Genomic DNA, 22,406 nt, shown 5'->3' with positions numbered 1-22,406 from the left:
ACTCGTGTGGACGTGCGACTGAGTTGCCAGTGGAAGTGACAGTGGAAAGGGTCGGTGCTGGGGATGATCCAGGTGGGAGAATAGCTGGGCTCATGATGGGAGTGTTAGGTGAAAGGGTCGGTGGCCCACTGGACACCGTTGTGACAGGGAACATGGGTAAAGCCTGTTCACTTCCCGAAGGAGTATAGTACTGGCCATTAGTGGTCATTACTGGGTAAAAATGATCTTTTCTTGTGGTGTGTAGCATTGGCCTAGTATGTTCACCACCGAAAGTCGTGTGTATATTCCTGGAATGTGCCTCACTCGATTTAGCCAGATCTATGTCAGTTACATGATGATATGGCTCAGTTTGTATAATCTGGGGCAACGTTCCAAGATGGCCGCCACCGGAGGCAGCACATGTGCCATCCACAAAATGGTCACCGCCAGAAAGAGCACTTTTGCCATCCACAAAATGGCTGCCACCAGAAGGAGCACATTTTCCATCCACAAAATGGCTGTCGCCAGAAGGAGCACATGTGCCATCCACAAAATGGCTGCCGCCAGAAGGAGCACATGTGCCATCCACAAAATGGCTGCCGCCAGAAGGAGCACATGTGCCATCCACAAAATGGCTGCCGCCAGAAGCAGCACATGGCAATGTGCCACCATCACCACCATTATACGGTGGTGGCCGCTCACAGGATACATTTTTGTAATACACATAACTCAAAACTCTGTCCTTCTTTTTCCTTTCCTCTTCTACCCAATTTTCTCTATACAAACTTTCAGAGACTCTTTCCCATGCCCTAGCAGTAGACAACAATCCATAATCTTCTAGAGTACCTTTTCTCTCTTTTAAGACAGTCTTCCACTCCAGGGGCTGTAACCTCCCCCCTTCTGGCATTCCACACAACTTCACAAGCTTTTTACATTGTTTAACATGACTTTTCACTTCACGAGTCGCGACTAATGCACACGGGTCCAACTTGCCATCTGAATTTGGCTTAGTGCCAATATGACAAAACTGCATTAATTTCTCCATCTTTCTCTATATAGACCAAGATAAACACAAAACAAACAATAAGACGGGGGAGAATGACTCAAACCTGAGATTCTAAAGGAAAACTGAGTCTGCAGTACACACTTTCTGTCTCCGTCCTGCTACGTGGTCCCTGTCTGATTTCCGTATAAAAAAATAAAACACCTCGTATTAATCCAATTACCAGGCCCCGTACCGAGTCACTCACTCTAGGCTACGTGCAAAAACTCAATTTACTAGGCTCCGGGCCGAGTCACTCACTCCAGGCTCCGTGCCGATACCAGGCCGAGTCACTCACTCTAGGCCACTCCGAGTCACTCACTCCAGGCTAAGTACCCCCACTTTCTCCACCAGAACTGAAAATCATATCACAGGCGACAAACGTGAACTGTACCACAGACAATATCCTTTACTTCTCCAGACACTGCTCAAAAACCCACTTGCTCCCTTTAAATATCAGTCAATCTCCCCTCAACATGACACATAACAGGCAGCAGGCAACTGAGCACGTGACGGTTCTTCCACAGTTAAATGGCCAGCAGCGGAGAGACCCTTCTGCCGTCTTACAGATAACTCGAAAACCAGACACAGTCAGGCAATCTGCACAAGATACCCAGAGGAACACAGGAAACGACTACAGATTATAAAAATCAGCAGACTTACCGTGTTTGGTTATGGAGGTGATCAGTCTCCTGGCTTGGGGTATTCAGTGCGTCCTGCCGTTCCACTCGCCGATCCTCAGGGTGTAGGGCTTGTTCCTCTGCTGGCCCCACGTTGGGCGCCAAAAATGTTAGGGTGAACACTTTGGTATGTTCACTAGTTGCCTGCTCCTGGCCTAATGGATATGATCAAGTGCATGCAAGAAAGAATAACATCAGACACACACACAGTCGGATGTAAGCTCTCCTTGATCAGCTAGGGCACAGCTCCAAGTGTCCTTTATTCAACTCCAACATAGATTTATATAAACTCTGTATATGGGCTCGGTTAGCCCCAGAATGTGAGTAACCAGATGTATTGATTGGTTAGTCCATGGGGCGTGGTCCATGAGGTCATCAGGGGTGTAATCCATGAGGTCATCAGGGGGTGTAATCCATGAGGTCATCAGGTGGCGTAGTCCATGAGGTCATCAGGGTGGGTTGGTCTATGAGGTCATCAGGGGGCGTGATCCATGTGATGTGTCCTATAGAACGCAGCTTCCTCCCAGAACAGAGCATGGTGTGATGAAACAGGAAATGGCAGCCATCTTTTGATCTAAACAAGCTTATGTAAGGTGAAATAATACACTTTATGGGTCTTTTCTCTCAATCTCCTATGTCTTGAGGTTAATGAAGTATTTGAGCCTATGGCTCTCCTCAACACTAACACGCTGGGGGCCCGAATTCTCTCATTTGTGGCCCCAGCGTTTCTTGTAGAATAAATCCCTTTCTCATCCAGTCCTGAAGTAATGACTTTGTTATCAGGTTTTGTAGGAGGGTTCGTATGACTCCATCTTATGTTATCAATATCTGTGCGAGAAACAAGAGACGTCCGAGCGCAGTTTTACCGAGTGTCCAGTGTCTGACAAAAAGCCGCGGTGTCTTCGACCGAACCTGGGGAGTATACAGCTGTATACAGCCTACACACAGGGCTCCATACACATGCAGCTCCGCTCCGTACACCTCGTTCACACGCGGCTCTGCTCCGTACACCTCGTACACACACGGCTCTGCTACATCCACACTGTAAACCCCTCCTGACCCCACACATAAACTTCAGCTCATCCAGCACCATGACAACCAGCACAGCAGAGTCCTGCATCCACTGAGGCCCCTGATCATGTGACCCCTGACTCCTCCCCTCCTGTGACCTCATCACAGGTCCTGTGTGCACAGAGCAGCCATATATGTGGTGGCGGCTCTGCAGGTGGAGGTGTGTGGTGGCGGCTCTGCAGGTGGAGGTATGTGGAGACCCCCATTACTGGGCGCAGAGGGCATTAACCCCTTCAGCACGGAGACTCTTTTGGGGTCTTGTGTTGCCCCTTTATAAGAATGATAAGGTTTTTGTTCTGTCTCCTGTAATAGATACATACGACCCAACTATGGAGACAGGAAGGCAGGAAACGTATTGTTCTCATAGTACAGGACCCCTTTACTGGCCCCACAGTGTAATGCCCCCATTATGCCCCTTATGCAGGATGTATGATGCCCCATAGTGTAATGCCCCCATTATGCCCCTTATGCACTATGTATGATGCCCCCACAGTGTAATGCCCCCATTATGCCCCTTATGCAGTATGTATGATGCCCCCACACAGTGTAATGCCCCCATTATGCCCCTTATGCAGGATGTATGATGCCCCCACAGTGTAATGCCCCCATTATGCCCCTTATGCAGGATGTATGATGCCCCCACACAGTGTAATGCCCCCATTATGCCCCTTATGCAGTATGTATGATGCCCCCACACAGTGTAATTCCCCCATTATGCCCCTTATGCAGGATGTATGATGCCCCCACACAGTGTAATGTCCCCATTATGCCCCTTATGCAGTATGTATGATGCCCCCACACAGTGTAATTCCCCCATTATGCCCCTTATGCAGTATGTATGATGCCCCCACACAGTGTAATTCCCCCATTATGCCCCTTATGCAGGATGTATGATGCCCCCACACAGTGTAATGCCCCCATTATGCCCCTTATGCAGTATGTATGATGCCCCCACACAGTGTAATTCCCCCATTATGCCCCTTATGCAGGATGTATGATGCCCCCACACAGTGTAATGCCCCCATTATGCCCCTTATGCAGTATGTATGATGCCCCCACACAGTGTAATTCCCCCATTATGCCCCTTATGCAGGATGTATGATGCCCCCACACAGTGTAATTCCCCCATTATGCCCCTTATGCAGGATGTATGATGCCCACACACAGTGTAATCCCCCATTATGCCCCTTATGCAGTATGTATGATGCCCCATACAGTGTAATGCCCCCATTATGCCCCTTATGCAGTATGTGTAATGCCCCCATTATACCCCTTATGCAGGATGTATGATGCCCCCACACAGTGTAATGCCCCCATTATGCACCTTATGCAGGATGTATGATGCCCCCACGCAGTATAATGTTCCCACAATACCGCCTGAGGTCCTGCAGTTGGAATAAGTCCTGAGGTTTTACAGTTGCAATAATCCCTCTGGAAAATGTTTTCCCTTTGCCTGCTCCCCTTTCATGTATACCCTCGAGCATGTATACATGCATGTAGGGGAGCAGGCATTGCTAGATATCGAGGCTTTGTGCAGCAACATGATGATGGTATCAGAGGGGTAAGACATTTCTTGAAATCGAGATCGGTAGACTGTAGCAGACATAATGACTTCATGGAGGATCTTCTAAAATTCACTCTTACTCAAAACTTCTTTCTTTTTGACAGGAAGTACTTCCACCAGCTCAGGGGTACTGCGATGGGGAGACCCTGTGCCCCCTCATATGCTAATCTATTCCTGGGCTGGTGGGAGGAAACCACAATATTCAGAGATGATCATAAGTGGTGGCGTCCACATATTGGGGTATGGTATAGATATATAGACAACATTTTTATCATCTGGTCAGGGACGAGTGAACAATTTTTTTAATTTGTCAGGGAACTCAACATCAATACAGTGGGTCTGAGATTTACAGCGGAGTTTAGTTATAATCAGTTGCCTTTCCTGGATGTACTAATCAAGAAAGAACGGGATGGGACCCTTGGGACATTCATCTACTATAAACATTTAAGCACTAATAAACTATTGAAATGGAATAGCCACCACCCCATCCCCCTAAAAAAGGAATACCCAAAGGCCAATTTTTACTGTTGAGAAGGAACTGTTCAAGTGTCACAGATTTTAATATACAGGCAATAGACATGAACACCAGATTCGGGGAAGAAGAGTACCTACAGTACATTTTGTATTCCACACAATCAATTGCAGAAAAACGGGAAAGACAGACACTCCTCCATACCTAACCAAGAGATCAAGAAAAAGATGGGATAACACGAGTAATAGGAATTTATGAAAATCAGAGCGACCGTATCTTTAATATCCTCAGAAAACACTGGGGTATGCTTGGGGCTGACCCAGATCTGAGGGTGCTGTGGGATTGTCTCCCACAATAACTTTCAGAAAGTGTGGGTCAATTAGGGACCTTTTAGTGCATAGAGTCTATAAAAAACCTGCTTCCTAGGGGACTTGGCTAGATAGAAGAGTCTGTGGTTTCTTTAGATGTGGAGAAAGTTGTACATGTAATTGGATGAGACCATGTAAATCTTTCTCAAGTTCCTCCACGTACTTTTATTTATGGCTACATGCACCTGCCCCCTAGATTATATAGGCAAGACCATGAGATAGTCTAGGAGGAGAGTGGGGGAGCATGTGGGCAATATATACCATGACCGTGACACCCCATTAGCGAGACACATGAACAGTGTACATTGAGGTGAAACCGGAGACATTATGTTTCCTAATTCTGAGACATTATTCACCCTGACCACGCGGGCTTTATGCCCAAAAGAGAAGCAAGGGACAACACCACCAAGGCCTTGAATCTTTTTTATAGGGCCAAATTGGATGGCACCCCTTTGATGCTCTTATCCACAGATGCCGAAAAGGCCTTTGACCGGGTCAACTGGTTGTTCATGTAGGAGGTGTTGAAATCTATAGAGTTGCAGATCTCCCTTCAGCCCCCTAATCTTTATCCTCACTTCCTTTGGTGTATCCGGTCTAACCCAGATATTATGGGTCTAAAGATTCAAAATATCTCTTACAAAATTGCAGCCTATGCGGATGACCTGTGATTCTTCATAACTAACCTGATTGTATCTCTTCCTAACTTGATGATGGAATTTAAAAAATATGCATTTTTGTCTAATTTTAAGATCAACTTAACTAAGTCAGAGGCTTTTGAATATAAATCTCCCTTTTGAAATTACTTTCCTCATTACAGAATTCAATCAAATTTCGTTGGTCATCTCAGTCCCTGAAGTATTTCGGCATTCTCCTCTCTGCTGATATGAATTCCATCTTCAAACTTAATTTCTTACTATTGCTCCAGAACATTAAAGTTAATTGTTCAAAATGGTCTAAACTTTACTTTACTTTGTTCGGCAGATGTGAAATTCTCCTCGCATATCATATCTCTTTCAAACTCTTCCCATTAAAATCCCTAACTCCTTTTTTAAATCTATTGTGTCCTTGCAAATAGGTTTCATATGGGCTAACAAACCCGTTAGACTTCAGTGATCCCTTCTATGTAGACCAAAAAGTCGGGGAGGCTTGGGCCTTCCGGATGTAAAAGTGTACTATTTATCTGCTCATATGTCTAGAGTTATAGATTGGTGTAGGCATGCCTCGGTGAAGCCATGGGTACAAATAGAGCAAAGCTTTTCAGAGGCCACTTTAGCTGCTCTCCCCTGGGTACCCTTCTTTCCACAATCTTCACTGAAATCTCATCCCACAATTAAGGCCCCGTCACACTAAGCGACGCTACAGCGATTCCGACAACGATACGACCTGTCAGGGAACGTTGCTGCGTCGCTATGTGGTCGCTGGTGAGATGTCAAACAGTCAGATCTTCCCAACGGCGCAGCAACGATGCGGCGACCCATAGCGACCTGTATAACGATGCACGCTTATGTGTTTCTGTGTCTTGAGTCGTCAACAAGGTCATTGGTAAGGTGTCAAACACACCTATGCATGCTACCCAGCGGGGCCTCAACGATCAAAGAAATGTCCAGACTATTCCGACACGACCAGCGATCTCACAGCAGGGGCCTGGTTGCTGCTAAGTGTCAAACGTAGCGAGATCGCTACTGAGGTCGCTGTTGCGTCACAAAACTTGTGACTCAGCAGCGATCTCGCTAGCGATCTCGCTTAGTGTGACGGGGGCTTTAGTGCTACACTCTACTGCTGCTCCATATCAGAGATACGCAAACTTCTCCTTCCCATTCCATCTCCTTTATCACCTATTATCGGCTCTCCGGACTTCTCCACTGGTTTGTCAGATCCTGTTTTTAGACTTTAGATTTCTCAGCGAAGGTTTAGGGCTTTCCAGATTGGCGTAGATAATGATTGGCCTTCTTTAGAGGCACTTCAAGCTATTACTGATCCCTTACCACTGGGCACATGGCGTTCTCTCCAACTGCGTCACTTTGTTTGCTCCCTTCCAAATTACGCTCAATATACACGAACCCCTTCCGCGTTTGAAAATCTTTGCATGGGTAAGGGGGTGATTCGTCATGCACTTTTCTCCGTACACTCAATGCTAACTAACGCAATTCCTCCCAGAATTTTAACACAATGAGAAGAGGACTTGGGTATCACTCTCTCCATGGAGCAAAGGGAAAAGGTGCTGTCCTTAACGCATACATTTTCCATAAGTTCTCAGCTTCAGGAAGCGAATTTCAAACTCCTTTGAAGGTGGTACAGGGTCCCGGATAAGTTGAACAAAATGTTCCCCTCTATTGACCTTAAGTGTTGGAGATGTGGATCAGGCAAGAGAGATTTCCTTCATATCTTTTGGTCCTGTCCGGTTTTACAACCGTTCTGGACTAAAGTGAAAAGCATTATCAGGTCGATTACAGGCATTTCATCTGAAATGGGTCCTGAACTATTCCTTCTATAGCTCGGTGAGACTTCTGTTTCCTCCTACAAACGTTCCCTATTAAGATTTTTGGTGAAGGCTGCCAGAGCTTGTATTCCGTTGTTATGGAAGAAAGTTAATCCACCTAACCCGTCCCTCTGGATTTCTAAGGTCAATGATTTAATGTACATGGAGGATTTGACTGCTTCTCTCTACAATAGATATGAGGTCTTCTACAAAACGTGGTTCTATTGGATGGAATTTAAGCAATCTAATGAATATGGAAGCCTTGTGCAGCTCGACTCTCAAACTTGATTGCCATTGGGGGATTTTTGTTCAAACGGTTGTCTAGACTGGGGTGGGATTTTTTCCTCTTTTTTTTTCTTCTCCCCACTCGCCTTCCCAATCCCCTCCCCCCATCTACTTTTCTCTTTAAGTCCCTTCCTTTTTTACCTGAAGTTCTTCTTTTCTCTCTGCTCTTCTTCTCCTTCCTGTATTAATATGAAAAATTTGGACAAAACTAAAATCACAATGTGGATTCTTGATTACTTTACAGATGTTTATTATATTATATATATATGTATTATTATTTTTTTACTGTTCTATGATACTTTTGTATTCTACTGTATTACTCTGCCAAAAATATGTTTAGTGTATGGTTTTATCTATATACTTGCTATGTTTTATGTTTCGTTCCTAAATAAAGAAATTTGAAAAAAAAAGATCAACAAGTCATGGATCTCCAAGGACTTTTGCACTCCAATTGCACACTGTACAGAGTAGGCAATGTTGTCGTTTTGAGTGTGCTGCATTGATCTCTTGAAATTGCAGTCTGTGATATGGCTTCTGTGGCTGCTCTTGCTGCTGCTGCAGGTTTTTGGCCCTAATTTTGGGAAATGTGGAGAATTCTAATTGCGTTTCTGTAGCGTCGGCGTCCCTGCCTCCTGCTAGGCAGGGACGCTGTTCCCCTCACCTCTCCGCTCCGTGCCCGGCGTCTTCCTCCCGCTCTGCTGGCAGCGCGCGCTCCTTCCCGGCCACGGTGCTTAGGGTGCGCGCGCGCTCCCTCCCTCTTAAAGGGGCCGCGCGCGCCGGCCTAAGGAGTCCCCGGCCAATGGCCGGAGGACTTCACCATATATAAGGCACCTCCTCCAAAATGGAGGTGCCCGAGCAATGTTGTTGCACTGTTCACTACTCTGCTTCAGCCCTCAGGTCCCGTTTCCAGTTACCTGCCAGTTACCTGCCAGTTACCTGCCAGTTACCTGCCAGTTACCTGCCAGTTACCTGCCAGTTTCCTGCCAGTTTGCTATCTGATTCCTGCCTGTTATCCGCTTACCTGCTTGCTAGCCTGAGGTCTGACGGTCTGCCTTCCGACACCAGTCAGTCTGTCTATGGACCAGCTTGCCCGCTCACCTGGGAGCGCTCATCTGCTACCTGCCTGTTAGCCTACCTGGAGGCTCCGCCGTCACGTGCTGTGACCACCTGCCAGTCCAGAGACTCTTGCCCGCTCACCTGGGAGCGCTCACCTGCTACCTGTCTGCTAGCCTACCTGGAGGCTCCGCCGTCACGTGCTGTGATCACCTGCCAGTCCAGAGACTCTTGCCCGCTCACCTGGGAGCGCTCATCTGCTAGCCTACCTGGAGGCTCTGCCGTCACGTGCTGTGACCACCTGCCAGTCCAGAGACTCTCGCCTGCTCATCTGGGAGCACACTTCTGCCATCTGCCTGCTAGCCTACCTGGAGGCTCAGCCGTCACAGGTCGTACCTACCCTTTACCCAGAGACTGTCCCGGTCACTTGCCGTGACCTCCTGCCCGTTTACCCAGAGACTGCCCCGGTCACTTGCCATGACCTCCTGCCCGTTCACCCAGAGACTGCCCCGGTCACTTGCTGTGACCTCCTGCCCATTTTCCCAGAGACTGTCCCGGTCACTTGCCGTGACCTCCTGCCCGTTTACCCAGAGACTGTCCCGGTCACCTCCTGTGACTACCTGCCTGTTTTTCCTGGTCGCCACCCGCTTCCTTACAAGGACAGCCCCCTTGTATAAGTTGCTCAGAGGTTCCGCCTCCCAGACCCGTTACAGTTTGCTCGGGCCATGGAACCCGGTGGCACCCAAGCTCCCTCGCTCTCAGACCTATGTCATGAACTGTCCCGTCAGAGGTCCCAACAGGAGTCCATCCTGAGTCACCTGCGGATCGTCAACTCCCGCCTGGACACACTGACTGCTCCACCAGCAACCACCGCTAGTGTCATGACTCGCAACCCGGCAGCGCCGCTGCCTACCAACACCATGGTATCCTGTCCTGGACCCCGGCTTTCCGCACCTCCTCGCTTCGGAGGTGACTCCGCCCAAGCTCGGGGCTTCATAACCCAGTGCACCCTGCACTTTGAACTCTTGTCCCACCAGTTTATCTCCGACCGGTCCAAAGTGGCCTTTATCATGTCCCACCTCACGGGGGAGGCTCTGGCTTGGCTAAATCCTCTATGGGAGAGAGGAGACCCCCTGGTGGCCGACTTGTCAGCCTTTCTCACGGCTTTCCGGAAAGTCTTCGATGAACCCGGACGGAAGACCTCATCCGCTTCGTCTCTGCAACGCCTCCGTCAGGGAAGTCTTACCGTGGTCCAATATGCCATACGGTTCCGTACCCTTGCCTCGGAGCTGGTCTGGGAAACGACGCTCTGGTGTCTGTCTTCAGGAAGGGTCTGTCCGGTCGTATTAAAGATGAATACGCCGGTCGCGACGTTCCTACCACTCTCGACGACTTAATAACTCTTGCCACCCGGATTGACCTACGGTTCCAGGAGCGCGCCAAAGAGGTCACCCGTGAGAGGAGGTTTCCACGTCTAGCTCCTACCTTCCAGAGACCCGTCACTCCCTCCGTTACTCCCCAGGCACACTCTCCTGAGCCTATGCAGGTCGACCAGACCAAGATGGTCAAAACCCGTCAAGGCTTACGCCATGCCGAGGGGAGCTGCTTCTACTGTGGCAGTAAGGAGCACCGGATCCGTACCTGCCCGGAGAGGTCGGGAAACGCCTGTGTCTAGGATCGCTCAGAGAGGTCGTCCTAGACAAGAATAAACCCTCTCCATCTCTGCTGCTGTCAGTCTCAATCATCTGCGGGGAGAACCGTTATTTCGAACTAGCCCAACTTGACTCTGGAGCAGCCGGGAATCTTATTTCACTGTCCCTGGTAGAAAAATACCGCATTCCCACCAAACCTCTGGCTGTACCCTTATCTGTCGCTGCCGTGGATGGGGGCCTCTTACCACGTCCCATCCAACTCATCACCGAATCCATTACTCTGCAGGTGGGAATGCTGCATTCTGAGAGCATCTCCTTTCATGTTCTGCCTGGACTCTCTCACGCCCTCTTATTAGGCCTACCTTGGCTCCAGAAACATGCACCCGTGCTTGACTGGCAGACCGGAGAAGTCCTTCGCTGGGGACAGGACTGCCATAAGACTTGTTTGGTTCCCGTTCATCCCGTCCGTCCTTCTCCTACCCCAACTAATCTACCTGGACTTCCGATTCCTTATTGGTCATATGCTGATGTCTTTAATAAAAAGGAGGCAGAGACATTACCCCCTCATAGACCATACGACTGTCCTATCGACCTGTTACCCGGTACTACTCCTCCCCGTGGGCGTATTTACCCGTTGTCCACTGCTGAGACCCGGTCTATGTCCGAATATATTGAGGAGAATCTGGCCCGGGGATTTATCCGGAAATCTACCTCCCCGGCGGGAGCAGGCTTCTTTTTCGTTAAAAAGAAGGACGGCTCTCTCCGTCCCTGTATAGACTATAGAGGCCTTAACCAGATCACGGTGAAGAATAAGTACCCCCTTCCGCTCATTCCGGAATTATTTGATCGTCTGAGGGGGGCTAGAATCTTCACCAAACTGGACCTCCGTGGGGCGTACAACCTGGTCCGTATCCGTCAGGGGGATGAGTGGAAGACTGCATTCAACACCCGGGACGGCCACTATGAATATCTGGTAATGCCCTTTGGTCTTTGTAATGCTCCTGCCGTCTTTCAAGAGTTGGTCAATGACATCTTCCGGGACCTTCTCTACTCCTGCGTAGTGGTGTACCTGGACGACATCTTGGTCTTCTCTCCGGATCTCCAGACTCACCCGAGGGATGTTCGTCAGGTCCTGCTCAGGCTCAGGCAGAACCACCTCTTCGCCAAATATGAGAAGTGCCTCTTTGAGCAGACCTCGCTTCCGTTTTTGGGCTACATAATTTCTCAGACCGGCCTACGAATGGGTCCTGAGAAACTGTCTGCCATCGAGAAGTGGCCTCGACCGGAGGGGTTGAAGGCTATTCAGCGGTTCCTGGGCTTCGCCAACTACTACCGTCTCTTCATACCGCACTTCTCTTCCCGGACTGCCCCAATTTCCGCGCTCACCCGTAAGGGCACTAATCCCAGAGAGTGGCCGCCCGAAGCAGAGGAGGCCTTTCTTTCCTTTAAACAGGCCTTCTCTTCCGCCCCGGTGCTGCATCGCCCGGACGGCAACAAGCAGTTCTTCCTGGAAGTTGACGCCTCCTCCTCTGGAGCCGGAGCGGTACTTACCCAAAAATCATCTTCCGGGAGAATGGTAACTTGTGGCTTCTTCTCCAAACTCTTCTCCTCTTCTGAGCGCAACTATTCCATAGGAGACCGAGAGTTATTGGCCATCAAGCTGGCATTGGAGGAGTGGCGTTACCTGCTCGAGGGGGCTCTTCACCCGGTAATAATTTACACTGACCACAAGAACTTGGCTTACCTCCAGCATGCCCAGAGACTTAACCCGCGCCAAGCCCGGTGGTCCTTGTTTTTTGCTCGCTTTGATTTTGTTCTTCACTTTCGCCCGGCTGACAAAAACATCAAAGCGGACGCCTTGTCCCGATCCTTTCTGGTGTCTGATCTCGAGGAAGAACCTAAACATATCATCGATCCCGCCAGAGTAATGCAGGTGGCTCCCGTGAGTCTAAATCGTCTCCCTCCCGGTAAGACGTTCGTATCGGTACCTGATCGGGAGAAGATCCTACACTGGGGTCACTCGTCTAAACTAGCTGGCCACGCCGGTCAGAAAAAGACCCTCCAGCTTATTACCCTGCACTATAGGTGGCCTACCCTGCACAAGGACGTAATAGACTTTGTCTCTGCCTGTATGTCCTGCGCCCGCAACAAGGTTCCGAGACACCTGCCAGCCGGTCGCCTCCTTCCTCTGCCAGTACCTGCTGCCCCCTGGCAGCATATAGCTATGGACTTCATAACCGATCTCCCCGTCTCTGCCGGTTGTACGGTCATTTGGGTGGTCGCTGACCGCTTTTCCAAGATGGCTCATTTTGCTCCCCTGCCAGGCCTCCCGTCTGCACCCAAGCTGGCTAAAGACTTTATCCACCACATCTTCCGCCTTCATGGCCTGCCCCTCCACATCGTGTCGGATCGTGGGGTACAGTTCACCTCACGCTTCTGGAGAGCCACTTGTAAACTGCTGGGCGTCACCCTGGACTTCTCCTCCGCTTACCACCCTCAGTCTAATGGTCAAGTGGAGCTTATCAATCAGATCCTGACCAGTTACCACCATTCTGACTGGGTGGATCTCCTACCATGGGCCGAGTTCTCTTACAACAATCACGAGAGCGAATCTTCCTCCAAATCCCTGTTTTTTGTAGTCTTCGGTCAGCATCCTCGGATCCCATTTCCCGTCTCCACCTCGGTGGATAATCCGGCTGCGGAATCTCTTGTTAACAAATTTTCCTCCATGTGGGAGAGTACCCGGTCCGCACTCCTTCAGTCGTCCGAGCGTATGAAAAGGCACGCTGACAAAAAACGTCTGGATCCTCCTCAATTCCATCCTGGGGATAAAGTCTGGCTCTCGTCCAAGTATGTCCGGCTCAAGATTCCTTCCTATAAGTTAGGGCCTCGGTTCATCGGCCCTCTGGAGGTCATCAGTCAGATCAACCCAGTGGCCTATAAATTGAAACTCCCGGCCAACTTGCGGATCCCTAACTCCTTCCATGTATCTCTCCTCAAACCCGTGGTACTTAACTCTTTTTCCAAGTCTACAGGTACGCCTCCTGCTCCGGTTTCCGCTGAAAACGAGTTTGAGGTAGAGAACATTCTGGCCACCAAAAGGGTAAGAGGAAAGACCTTTTTTCTAGTAGATTGGAAGGGGTTTGGTCCTGAGGAGAGAACGTGGGAGCCCCGGGAGAACAACCATGCCCCTCTCATCCTTGCTAAATTTCTGTCTGGCCTAAAAAAGGGGGGGCCTAAAGGGGGGGTACTGTAGCGTCGGCGTCCCTGCCTCCTGCTAGGCAGGGACGCTGTTCCCCTCACCTCTCCGCTCCGTGCCCGGCGTCTTCCTCCCGCTCTGCTGGCAGCGCGCGCTCCTTCCTGGCCACGGTGCTTAGGGCGCGCGCGCGCTCCCTCCCTCTTAAAGGGGCCGCGCGCGCCGGCCTAAGGAGTCCCCGGCCAATGGCCGGAGGACTTCACCATATATAAGGCACCTCCTCCAAAATCGAGGTGCCCGAGCAATGTTGTTGCACTGTTCACTACTCTGCTTCAGCCCTCAGGTCCCGTTACCAGTTACCTGCCAGTTACCTGCCAGTTTCCTGCCAGTTTGCTATCTGATTCCTGCCTGTTATCCGCTTACCTGCTTGCTAGCCTGAGGTCCGACGGTCTGCCTTCCGACACCAGTCAGTCTGTCTATGGACCAGCTTGCCCGCTCACCTGGGAGCGCTCATCTGCTACCTGCCTGTTAGCCTATCTGGAGGCTCTGCCGTCACGAGCTGTGACCACCTGCCAGTCCAGAGACTCTTGCTCGCTCACCTGGGAGCGCTCACCTGCTACCTGTCTGCTAGCCTACCTGGAGGCTCCGCCGTCACGTGCTGTGATCACCTGCCAGTCCAGAGACTCTTGCCCGCTCACCTGGGAGCGCTCATCTGCTAGCCTACCTGGAGGCTCCGCCGTCACGTGCTGTGACCACCTGCCAGTCCAGAGACTCTCGCCTGCTCATCTGGGAGCACACTTCTGCCATCTGCCTGCTAGCCTACCTGGAGGCTCAGCCGTCACAGGTCGTACCTACCCTTTACCCAGAGACTGTCCCGGTCACTTGCCGTGACCTCCTGCCTGTTTACCCAGAGACTGTCCCGGTCACTTGCCGTGACCTCCTGCCCGTTCACCCAGAGACTGCCCCGGTCACTTGCTGTGACCTCCTGCCCGTTTACCCAGAGACTGTCCCGGTCACCTCCTGTGACTACCTGCCTGTTTTCCCTGGTCGCCACCCGCTTCCTTACAAGGACCGCCCCCTTGTATAAGTTGCTCAGAGGTTCCGCCTCCCAGACCCGTTACAGTTTCCATCCATTGGGTTTGCTGTAGTGGGACAGGTATGGGTCTGCGTTAAACTACTTGTAGTCTAATGACATTGATGCCACTTCGGTGGTGTCAGGCCCTCATTTATGGCAATGTGAACACTCCTGATTACGTCTCCATCTCTTGGGTTGGCTGTACTGGAAGAGGTGTGGGTCTTATTTACACTATTTCTACTGTAGTGAAATTGATTAGACATTGCTAGTGTCTGCCACAAATTTTTTCAGATGTGGAGAATCCTGATTGGGTCTCCATCTATTGGGTTGGCTGTAGAGGAACTGGTTTTGGCCTCCTTTGCAATACTTATACTCTAGTGAAATTGATGTCACTTCGGTGGTGTTTGTTAGGCCCTCATTTAGGGCAATGTGAACACTCCTGGTTAGGTCTCCATCTCTTGGGTTGTCTGTACTGGAAGCGATGTGGGTCTCATTTAAACTATTTCTACTGTAGTGAAATTGATTACACTCTGCTGGCGTCTGCTGCTAATTTTTGGAACTGTGGGGAATCCTGAATGGGTCTCCATCCATTGGATTGACTATAGTGGAAGAGGTTTTGGTCTCCATGCATTCTATAGTTATACTGTAGTGAAATTGAGCATTTGGTGCAGATATTATTCTCCCCAAATGGGTTCACAAACATGATAAACTCTAAATTGATTTTCAATAAACAACCATCAGTCGCCCCATCAAACACCTCTGCTGCTTCTTCCTCCTCCTCTGTTACCGTGCCAAGTTGTGTCACGCAGGTGTCTGACAGAACCAGCTGTATTTGAAGTGGACATGCCTGCTGTGTTTGTTTCTCTGAGCACACCACACGTTTCTCAATCCACCGTAACATATCCGCCTGCACCTCACTCATGATCTATCGGTTTGTCCATTTCACCGTACTCTGCCCTCTCTCAGCACTGCAGCCAGCCCTCAATCCTGCTGTTGTGGTCACATAAAAGATTGTTTCATCCTACACGTGACAAAACTAAGAGGTTGAAGTCTGCCATCTCCAATCTGTTGGCCACGGAAATTGTGGTCTTAGGCCCTATTTTTTTAAATGTAAATACTTCCGATTGAGTCTGCATCTCCTGGGTTGGCTGTAGTGGGACAGGTTTGGGTCTGCGTTAAACTACTTGTAGTCTGATGACATTGATGCCACTTCGGTGGTGTTAGGCCCTCATTTAGGGCAATGTTAACACTCCTGGTTAGGTCTCCATCTCCTGGGTTGGCTGTACTGGAAGAGATGTGGGTCTCATTTACACAATTTCTACAGTAGTGAAATTGATTACACTTTGTTGGCATCTGCCACTAATTTTTTTAAATGTGGGGAATCCTGATTGGGTCTCCATCTATTGGGTTGGCTGTAATGGAACCTTCCTGTTCTGCAGTCTAAGTTGTGTAAGGTTGCATACCAGTCCTTGCTGCACTCCTGATACAGCCTCTGCCTGCTGAACTCCTGATACAGACTCTGCCTGCTGCACTCCTGATACAGACTCTGCCTGCTGCACTCCTGATACAGACTCTGCCTGCTGCACTCCTGATACAGACTCTGCCTGCTGCACTCCTGATACAGACTCTGCCTGCTGCACTCCTGATACAGACTCTGCCTGCTGCACTCCTGATACAGACTCTGCCTGCTGCACTCCTGATACAGACTCTGCCTGCTGCACTCCTGATACAGACTCTGCCTGCTGCACTCCTGATACAGACTGTCTGCTGCACTCCTGATACAGACTCTGCCTGCTGCACTCCTGATACAGACTGTCTGCTGCACTTCTGATACAGATTCTGCCTGCTGCACTCCTGATATAGACTCTGCCTGCTGCACTCCTGATACATACTCTGCCTGTTGCACTCTGGTACAGACTCTGCCTGCTGCACTCCTGATACAGACTGTCTGCTGCACTCCTGATATAGATTCTGCCTGCTGCACTCCTGATATAGACTCTGCCTGCTGCACTCCTGATACAGACCCTGCCTGCTGCACTCCTGATACAGACCCTGCCTGCTGCACTCCTGATACAGACTCTGCCTGCTGCACTCCTGATACAGACCCTGCCTGCTGCACTCCTGATACAGACTCTGCCTGCTGCACTCCTGATACAGACTGTCTGCTGCACTCCTGATACAGATTCTGCCTGCTGCACTCCTGATATAGACTCTGCCTGCTGCACTCCTGATACATACTCTGCCTGTTGCACTCTGGTACAGACTCTGCCTGCTGCACTCCTGATACAGACTGTCTGCTGCACTCCTGATACAGATTCTGCCTGCTGCACTCCTGATACAGACTCTGCCTGCTGCACTCCTGATACAGACCCTGCCTGCTGCACTCCTGATACAGACCCTGCCTGCTGCACTCCTGATACAGATTCTGCCTGCTGCACTCCTGATATAGACTCTGCCTGCTGCACTCCTGATACAGACTCTGCCTGCTGCACTCCTGATACAGACTCTGCCTGCTGCACTCCTGATACAGACTCTGCCTGCTGCACTCCTGATACAGACTCTGCCTGCTGCACTCCTGATACAGACTCTGCCTGCTGCACTCCTGATACAGACTCTGCCTGCTGCACTCCTGATACAGACTCTGCCTGCTGCACTCCTGATACAGACTCTGCCTGCTGCACTCCTGATACAGACTCTGCCTGCTGCACTCCTGATACAGACTCTGCCTGCTGCACTCCTGATACAGACTCTGCCTGCTGCACTCCTGATACAGACTGTCTGCTGCACTCCTGATACAGATTCTGCCTGCTGCACTCCTGATATAGACTCTGCCTGCTGCACTCCTGATACAGACCCTGCCTGCTGCACTCCTGCTACAGACCCTGCCTGCTGCACTCCTGATACAGATTCTGCCTGCTGCACTCCTGATATAGACTCTGCCTGCTGCACTCCTGATACAGACTCTGCCTGCTGCACTCCTGATACAGACTCTGCCTGCTGCACTCCTGATACAGACTCTGCCTGCTGCACTCCTGATACAGACTCTGCCTGCTGCACTCCTGATACAGACCCTGCCTGCTGCACTCCTGATACAGACCCTGCCTGCTGCACTCCTGATACAGACCCTGCCTGCTGCACTCCTGATACAGACCCTGCCTGCTGCACTCCTGATACAGACCCTGCCTGCTGCACTCCTGATACAGACCCTGCCTGCTGCACTCCTGATACAGACCCTGCCTGCTGCACTCCTGATACAGACCCTGCCTGCTGCACTCCTGATACAGACCCTGCCTGCTGCACTCCTGATACAGACCCTGCCTGCTGCACTCCTGATACAGACTCTGCCTGCTGCACTCCTGATACAGACTCTGCCTGCTGCACTCCTGATACAGACCCTGCCGCTGCACTCCTGATACAGACTCTGCCTGCTGCACTCCTGATACAGACTCTGCCTGCTGCACTCCTGATACAGACTCTGCTTGCTGCACTCCTGATACAGACTCTGCCTGCTGCACTCCTGATACAGACTCTGCCTGCTGCACTCCTGATACAGACTCTGCCTGCTGCACTCCTGATACAGACTCTGCCTGCTGCACCATCTAGTCTGTCCTACTGGGTCCAGCTGCTGCGTGTCCGTTGGTCTGTCTTGGAGTGGCACCTGGTGTTTATTGGGAGCCAAGTCTAACCTCACCATCAGAGGCTCTAGTGAACAGTCCGGCGCTCGCTTAGTCACCCCCCTCCAGGCTCTCCGAGTCCGTGGAACAGTGGTTCCACAAACCATGTCCGTGACAGTGCGACCTCGCAGGCAGGGTCCTCTCTCCTGTTGTACCAGTCGGTGACTCCTTTTGACATGTAAAGCGCAACTGAATAAATGTTGCAGTCACAGTAATAATAATTATAGTACTTGTACTCTTGGTCAATTGATGACACTTCCCTGGTGTCTACACCTAATTTGATGTGTTTTGGCATCTTTTGGTCCCGTTTCTAGGTGTTGTGTATGCATTTTTTTGGTCCCCCCATTGACTCCTATGGGATTTGGAAATGTTCGGCGCATATCAATTTGTTCGGCGAACTTTTCCAAGTCGAACATTGAAATGTCCGCTCATGCCTACTCAGGACCCATTTGGGCCAGTCTGGAGTGACCTGTTTTTTATGCATGTATGCATATATGTATGTATGTAATGGTGGTGTGAAATCAGTGGCCCAAAGTCATTTAACCCATGATAAACACCAGTTACTTATGCAAATCTGTGAAAAGTGGCTATTTGCCCACGTTGATGCCCGTTCTGATGCCCAGAACCCATTTGTGCCAGTCTGGAGTGACCTAAATTTTATGCGGGCCATCACTGTGTATGAAATGCTGGTGTGAGATCAGTGGCCCAAAGTAACTTAACACCTGAAAAACACCAGTTACTTATTTTGCTTATCAAAATCGACCGTCTGCCCATTTTGATGCCCGTTGTGATGCCCAGAACCCATTTGGGCCAGGACGGAGTGACTTGAGTTGGATGTGGGGCACCCTGATCTGTGTGTTTGCAGTGTCAAATCAGTAGCCCAAAGTCATTTAACCCTTTCAATAACGCCCTTCAGTGCCCACTTTGATGCCCATTTTTGTGCCAGTTTTATGACTTTTTTAGCCGCTTTTAAGAGTATTCACATCAGCACACATCACTACATTGTATTTTATAATTGTAATTTTTTATTTTTGTAATTAAACTTGTAAAAAACAGAAAAAAAGAAATTGCTGAATAAGAAATCAACTTCAGCATCGTCATACAAGTAACATTGCCCCCTTCTTCCCCACACCTACAAAATCCCCCTGTTCAGCCCCCATACATGAACATCCACTTATCTGCACCTCCAAAAACCCTCAGCTCCTCGGTGTAATCACCACAGCCTCAGCAGCAGCAGAACGCTCCTTCTAGTATTTGGTTTGCAATGGGTAATGAGACCCCGCCCCTTCCAGTGACATCATCAAATTGCATGGTCACATGGGCATGACGTCAGGAGAGGTCCTTTATTGCAGTGAGGTGCCCAACTTGGATTTAGTCTCTACCATATATGTGGTGGCGGCTCTGCTGGTGGAGGTATGTGGAGACCCCCCATTACTGGGCGCAGGGGGCATTAACCCCTTCAGCACGGAGACTCTTTTGGGGTCTCTGTGTGGTGTGAACAGTGAGGTAACAGCTGTGGACAGAATGCGGCTTAGCTGGTTCCTGTCCACATTAGAACCATTAGACGACTAAAGGATGAAAGGACAGAAGCCCAGAGAAGTCCTCACACAGCGCCATTATTCATCTCCTAGCTCCAGCACAGTAATGTAGATAGTAGTGATGATATTCGGGGGATTTGCAGCATTATATGGCCGATACTTTGCTGGATCTTCTGCTTTCTGGACCGGTTCCTCCTGTAAGTCCTATGGAACAATCCAGATGATCCTGTCAGATCTGTGCCGCGAGATCCATCAGCTGTCGGCACAGGCAACGTTTCATGGGGACATCATGGAAAATATTAAGAGGGGGCAGCATAGTGCAACCCTTCACCCACTCCCCCCAGTGTAACCGATCACTGGGTAACGGACAGACCAGTAAGGCCACGGTAATTCGGTCAGTATTTTTTATCAGGAGTGGGAGCCAAAACCAGGTGTGAAACAATCAGAGAAACGGTCTAATAGAAACAAGTCAACAATTCTGCATTTATCACTCACTCCTCGTTTTGGCTCCCACTCCTGAGAAACAATACTGACCGAATACTGATAGTGGGGCCGGGGCCTTAGACTGATTTACGAATACACAGCCATTTATTGTATCGCTTTCTGGTAAAGCGTTTTTCGGTTTACCTTCAGGTGCATATATGATAAAAAAAATTGGGTTATCCCACCTCCCCCCCCCCCCCCGCCTAGAACAAGCAACATAGAGCTGACCATGTGAAAAACATGGACTCTTTAAATTAATGGCGACTACTTTAAGTGATTGGCCTTGTGCTTTGTTTATAGTCAGAGCAAATCCAAGCCGGATTGGAAACTACAGATGCTTATAATGGAAGGGCATGTCGCTTGGTAGCAAGGGGATACGCGTAATGGAAATATTTTCCCCCTTAGAGTTTCCCATAAGAAGAGCGGCTTCAATATCGTTTGGCATGAGACTCGAACACACACTCTTGTGCCGTTAGGCTAAGTGCCCACGATGCAGAAATGCTCCGGATTTTTCCTGAGCGTTTCTGCATCTCCCTGGCAGAAAAAAAACGCATGCGGATTGTACATGCGGATTTTACATGCGGATTGTACATGCGTTTTTCCTGCCAGGGACATGCAGATGTGAAGCGTTTTTCACATGCATTTCCGCATGTGGGTTGTCAAGTTCTTTCCAAGTGATTTTAGCATCACTTGGAAAGTGCTTGTCAACTTGGTCACACTATATAAATCCATGCAACAGGCATGGATTTATATCGTGTGACCAAGTTAATAGTTGAAAAAAAGATTAAAAATGGTAAAAAAAACGCAAAACATTATACTTACCTTCTGATGGCCCCCAGTCTTTTCTCCGCTGCGTCCGGTCTCGCGTGCAGTCTCTTGTACGGCTCACGGTGGTGAGAAAGGACCTTCCATGACGTCATTTAGTCATGTGACAGGTTACGCGACCGCCGACGTCAGCGGTCACGTGACCCATCACATGACTAAATTACGTCATGGCAGGTCCTTTTAGACCATCGCGAGCCGTACAAGAGACCGGACGCAGCAGAGAAAAGACCGGGGGCCATCAGAAGGCAAGTATAATGTATTTTTTTAATTTTAATTCTTTTTTTTAACAGGTACTATGGTACCCAGGTCTGGAGGAGAGTCTCCTCTTCTCCAAACCCGGGTACCATCCTCACATTGAATATCCGCATGTGAACATGTAGTCATGCGGATAATAAGCGATTCAATGCAAGTCAATGGCGGCAAAAACGCTGCGATTACGTAAAATAATTGGTAGTGCTGTGGATTTTTCCGCAATGATAATCCGCAGCGGAAATTTCCACATCATGTGCACAGCACATGCGGATTATCATTGGGGAACATAGCAGACCTTCTACCAAGTGTTTTTTTAAGCGTTTCTGCAGCGTAATTGCCGCTGCGGAAACGCTTAAAAAACGCATAGTGGGCACACAGCCTTACACTATTTTGGTGGGTCAAGATTCCTAAGCAACATTATCGGAGCGCCTATTTTTATAGTGAGCCTATGAAGTGACATCCAGGAGGCTCCACACAATTCAGGAACTCCAATGGGTACATTACGGCTTGTTCACCATCCATGACTGAATCAATGGACATGTATGTGGTCTCTGGACCGGGCCGTCTCTTCTGTATTTGTAGATTTATGGAGCTGACACTATAGGTTTTATGGCCTAGGATTACGTGTTCACAAAGCCACTGATAGTTGTTAAAATTGTGACACATATCAGGGAAAACTTGGTTAATAATCTCCAGTAATGAGGACGCCATTTTGCAA

The 22,406-nt window shown here is 49.6% G+C and overlaps 1 protein-coding gene across 1 annotated transcript in view; it reads left to right on the top strand.

Moving 5' to 3' along the window:
- Positions 1-2,878: 2,878 nt before the first annotated feature.
- Positions 2,879-22,406, top strand: part of LOC141220375 (uncharacterized) — a 104,045-nt gene continuing 84,517 nt past the window's right edge. The window contains exon 1 of the mRNA XM_073666308.1: positions 2,879-2,960. Coding sequence (XP_073522409.1) covers positions 2,907-2,960 — 54 coding nt within the window. The 5' untranslated portion in view covers positions 2,879-2,906. The remainder of the gene's footprint in view (positions 2,961-22,406) is intronic.

The sequence above is a fragment of the Phyllobates terribilis genome, unplaced genomic scaffold (assembly GCF_046119375.1).
Source record: "Phyllobates terribilis strain yellow unplaced genomic scaffold, ASM4611937v1 Scaffold_285__1_contigs__length_2463970, whole genome shotgun sequence".
Classification (NCBI taxonomy): domain Eukaryota; kingdom Metazoa; phylum Chordata; class Amphibia; order Anura; family Dendrobatidae; genus Phyllobates; species Phyllobates terribilis.
This window is presented reverse-complemented; position numbering and strand designations above follow the sequence as displayed.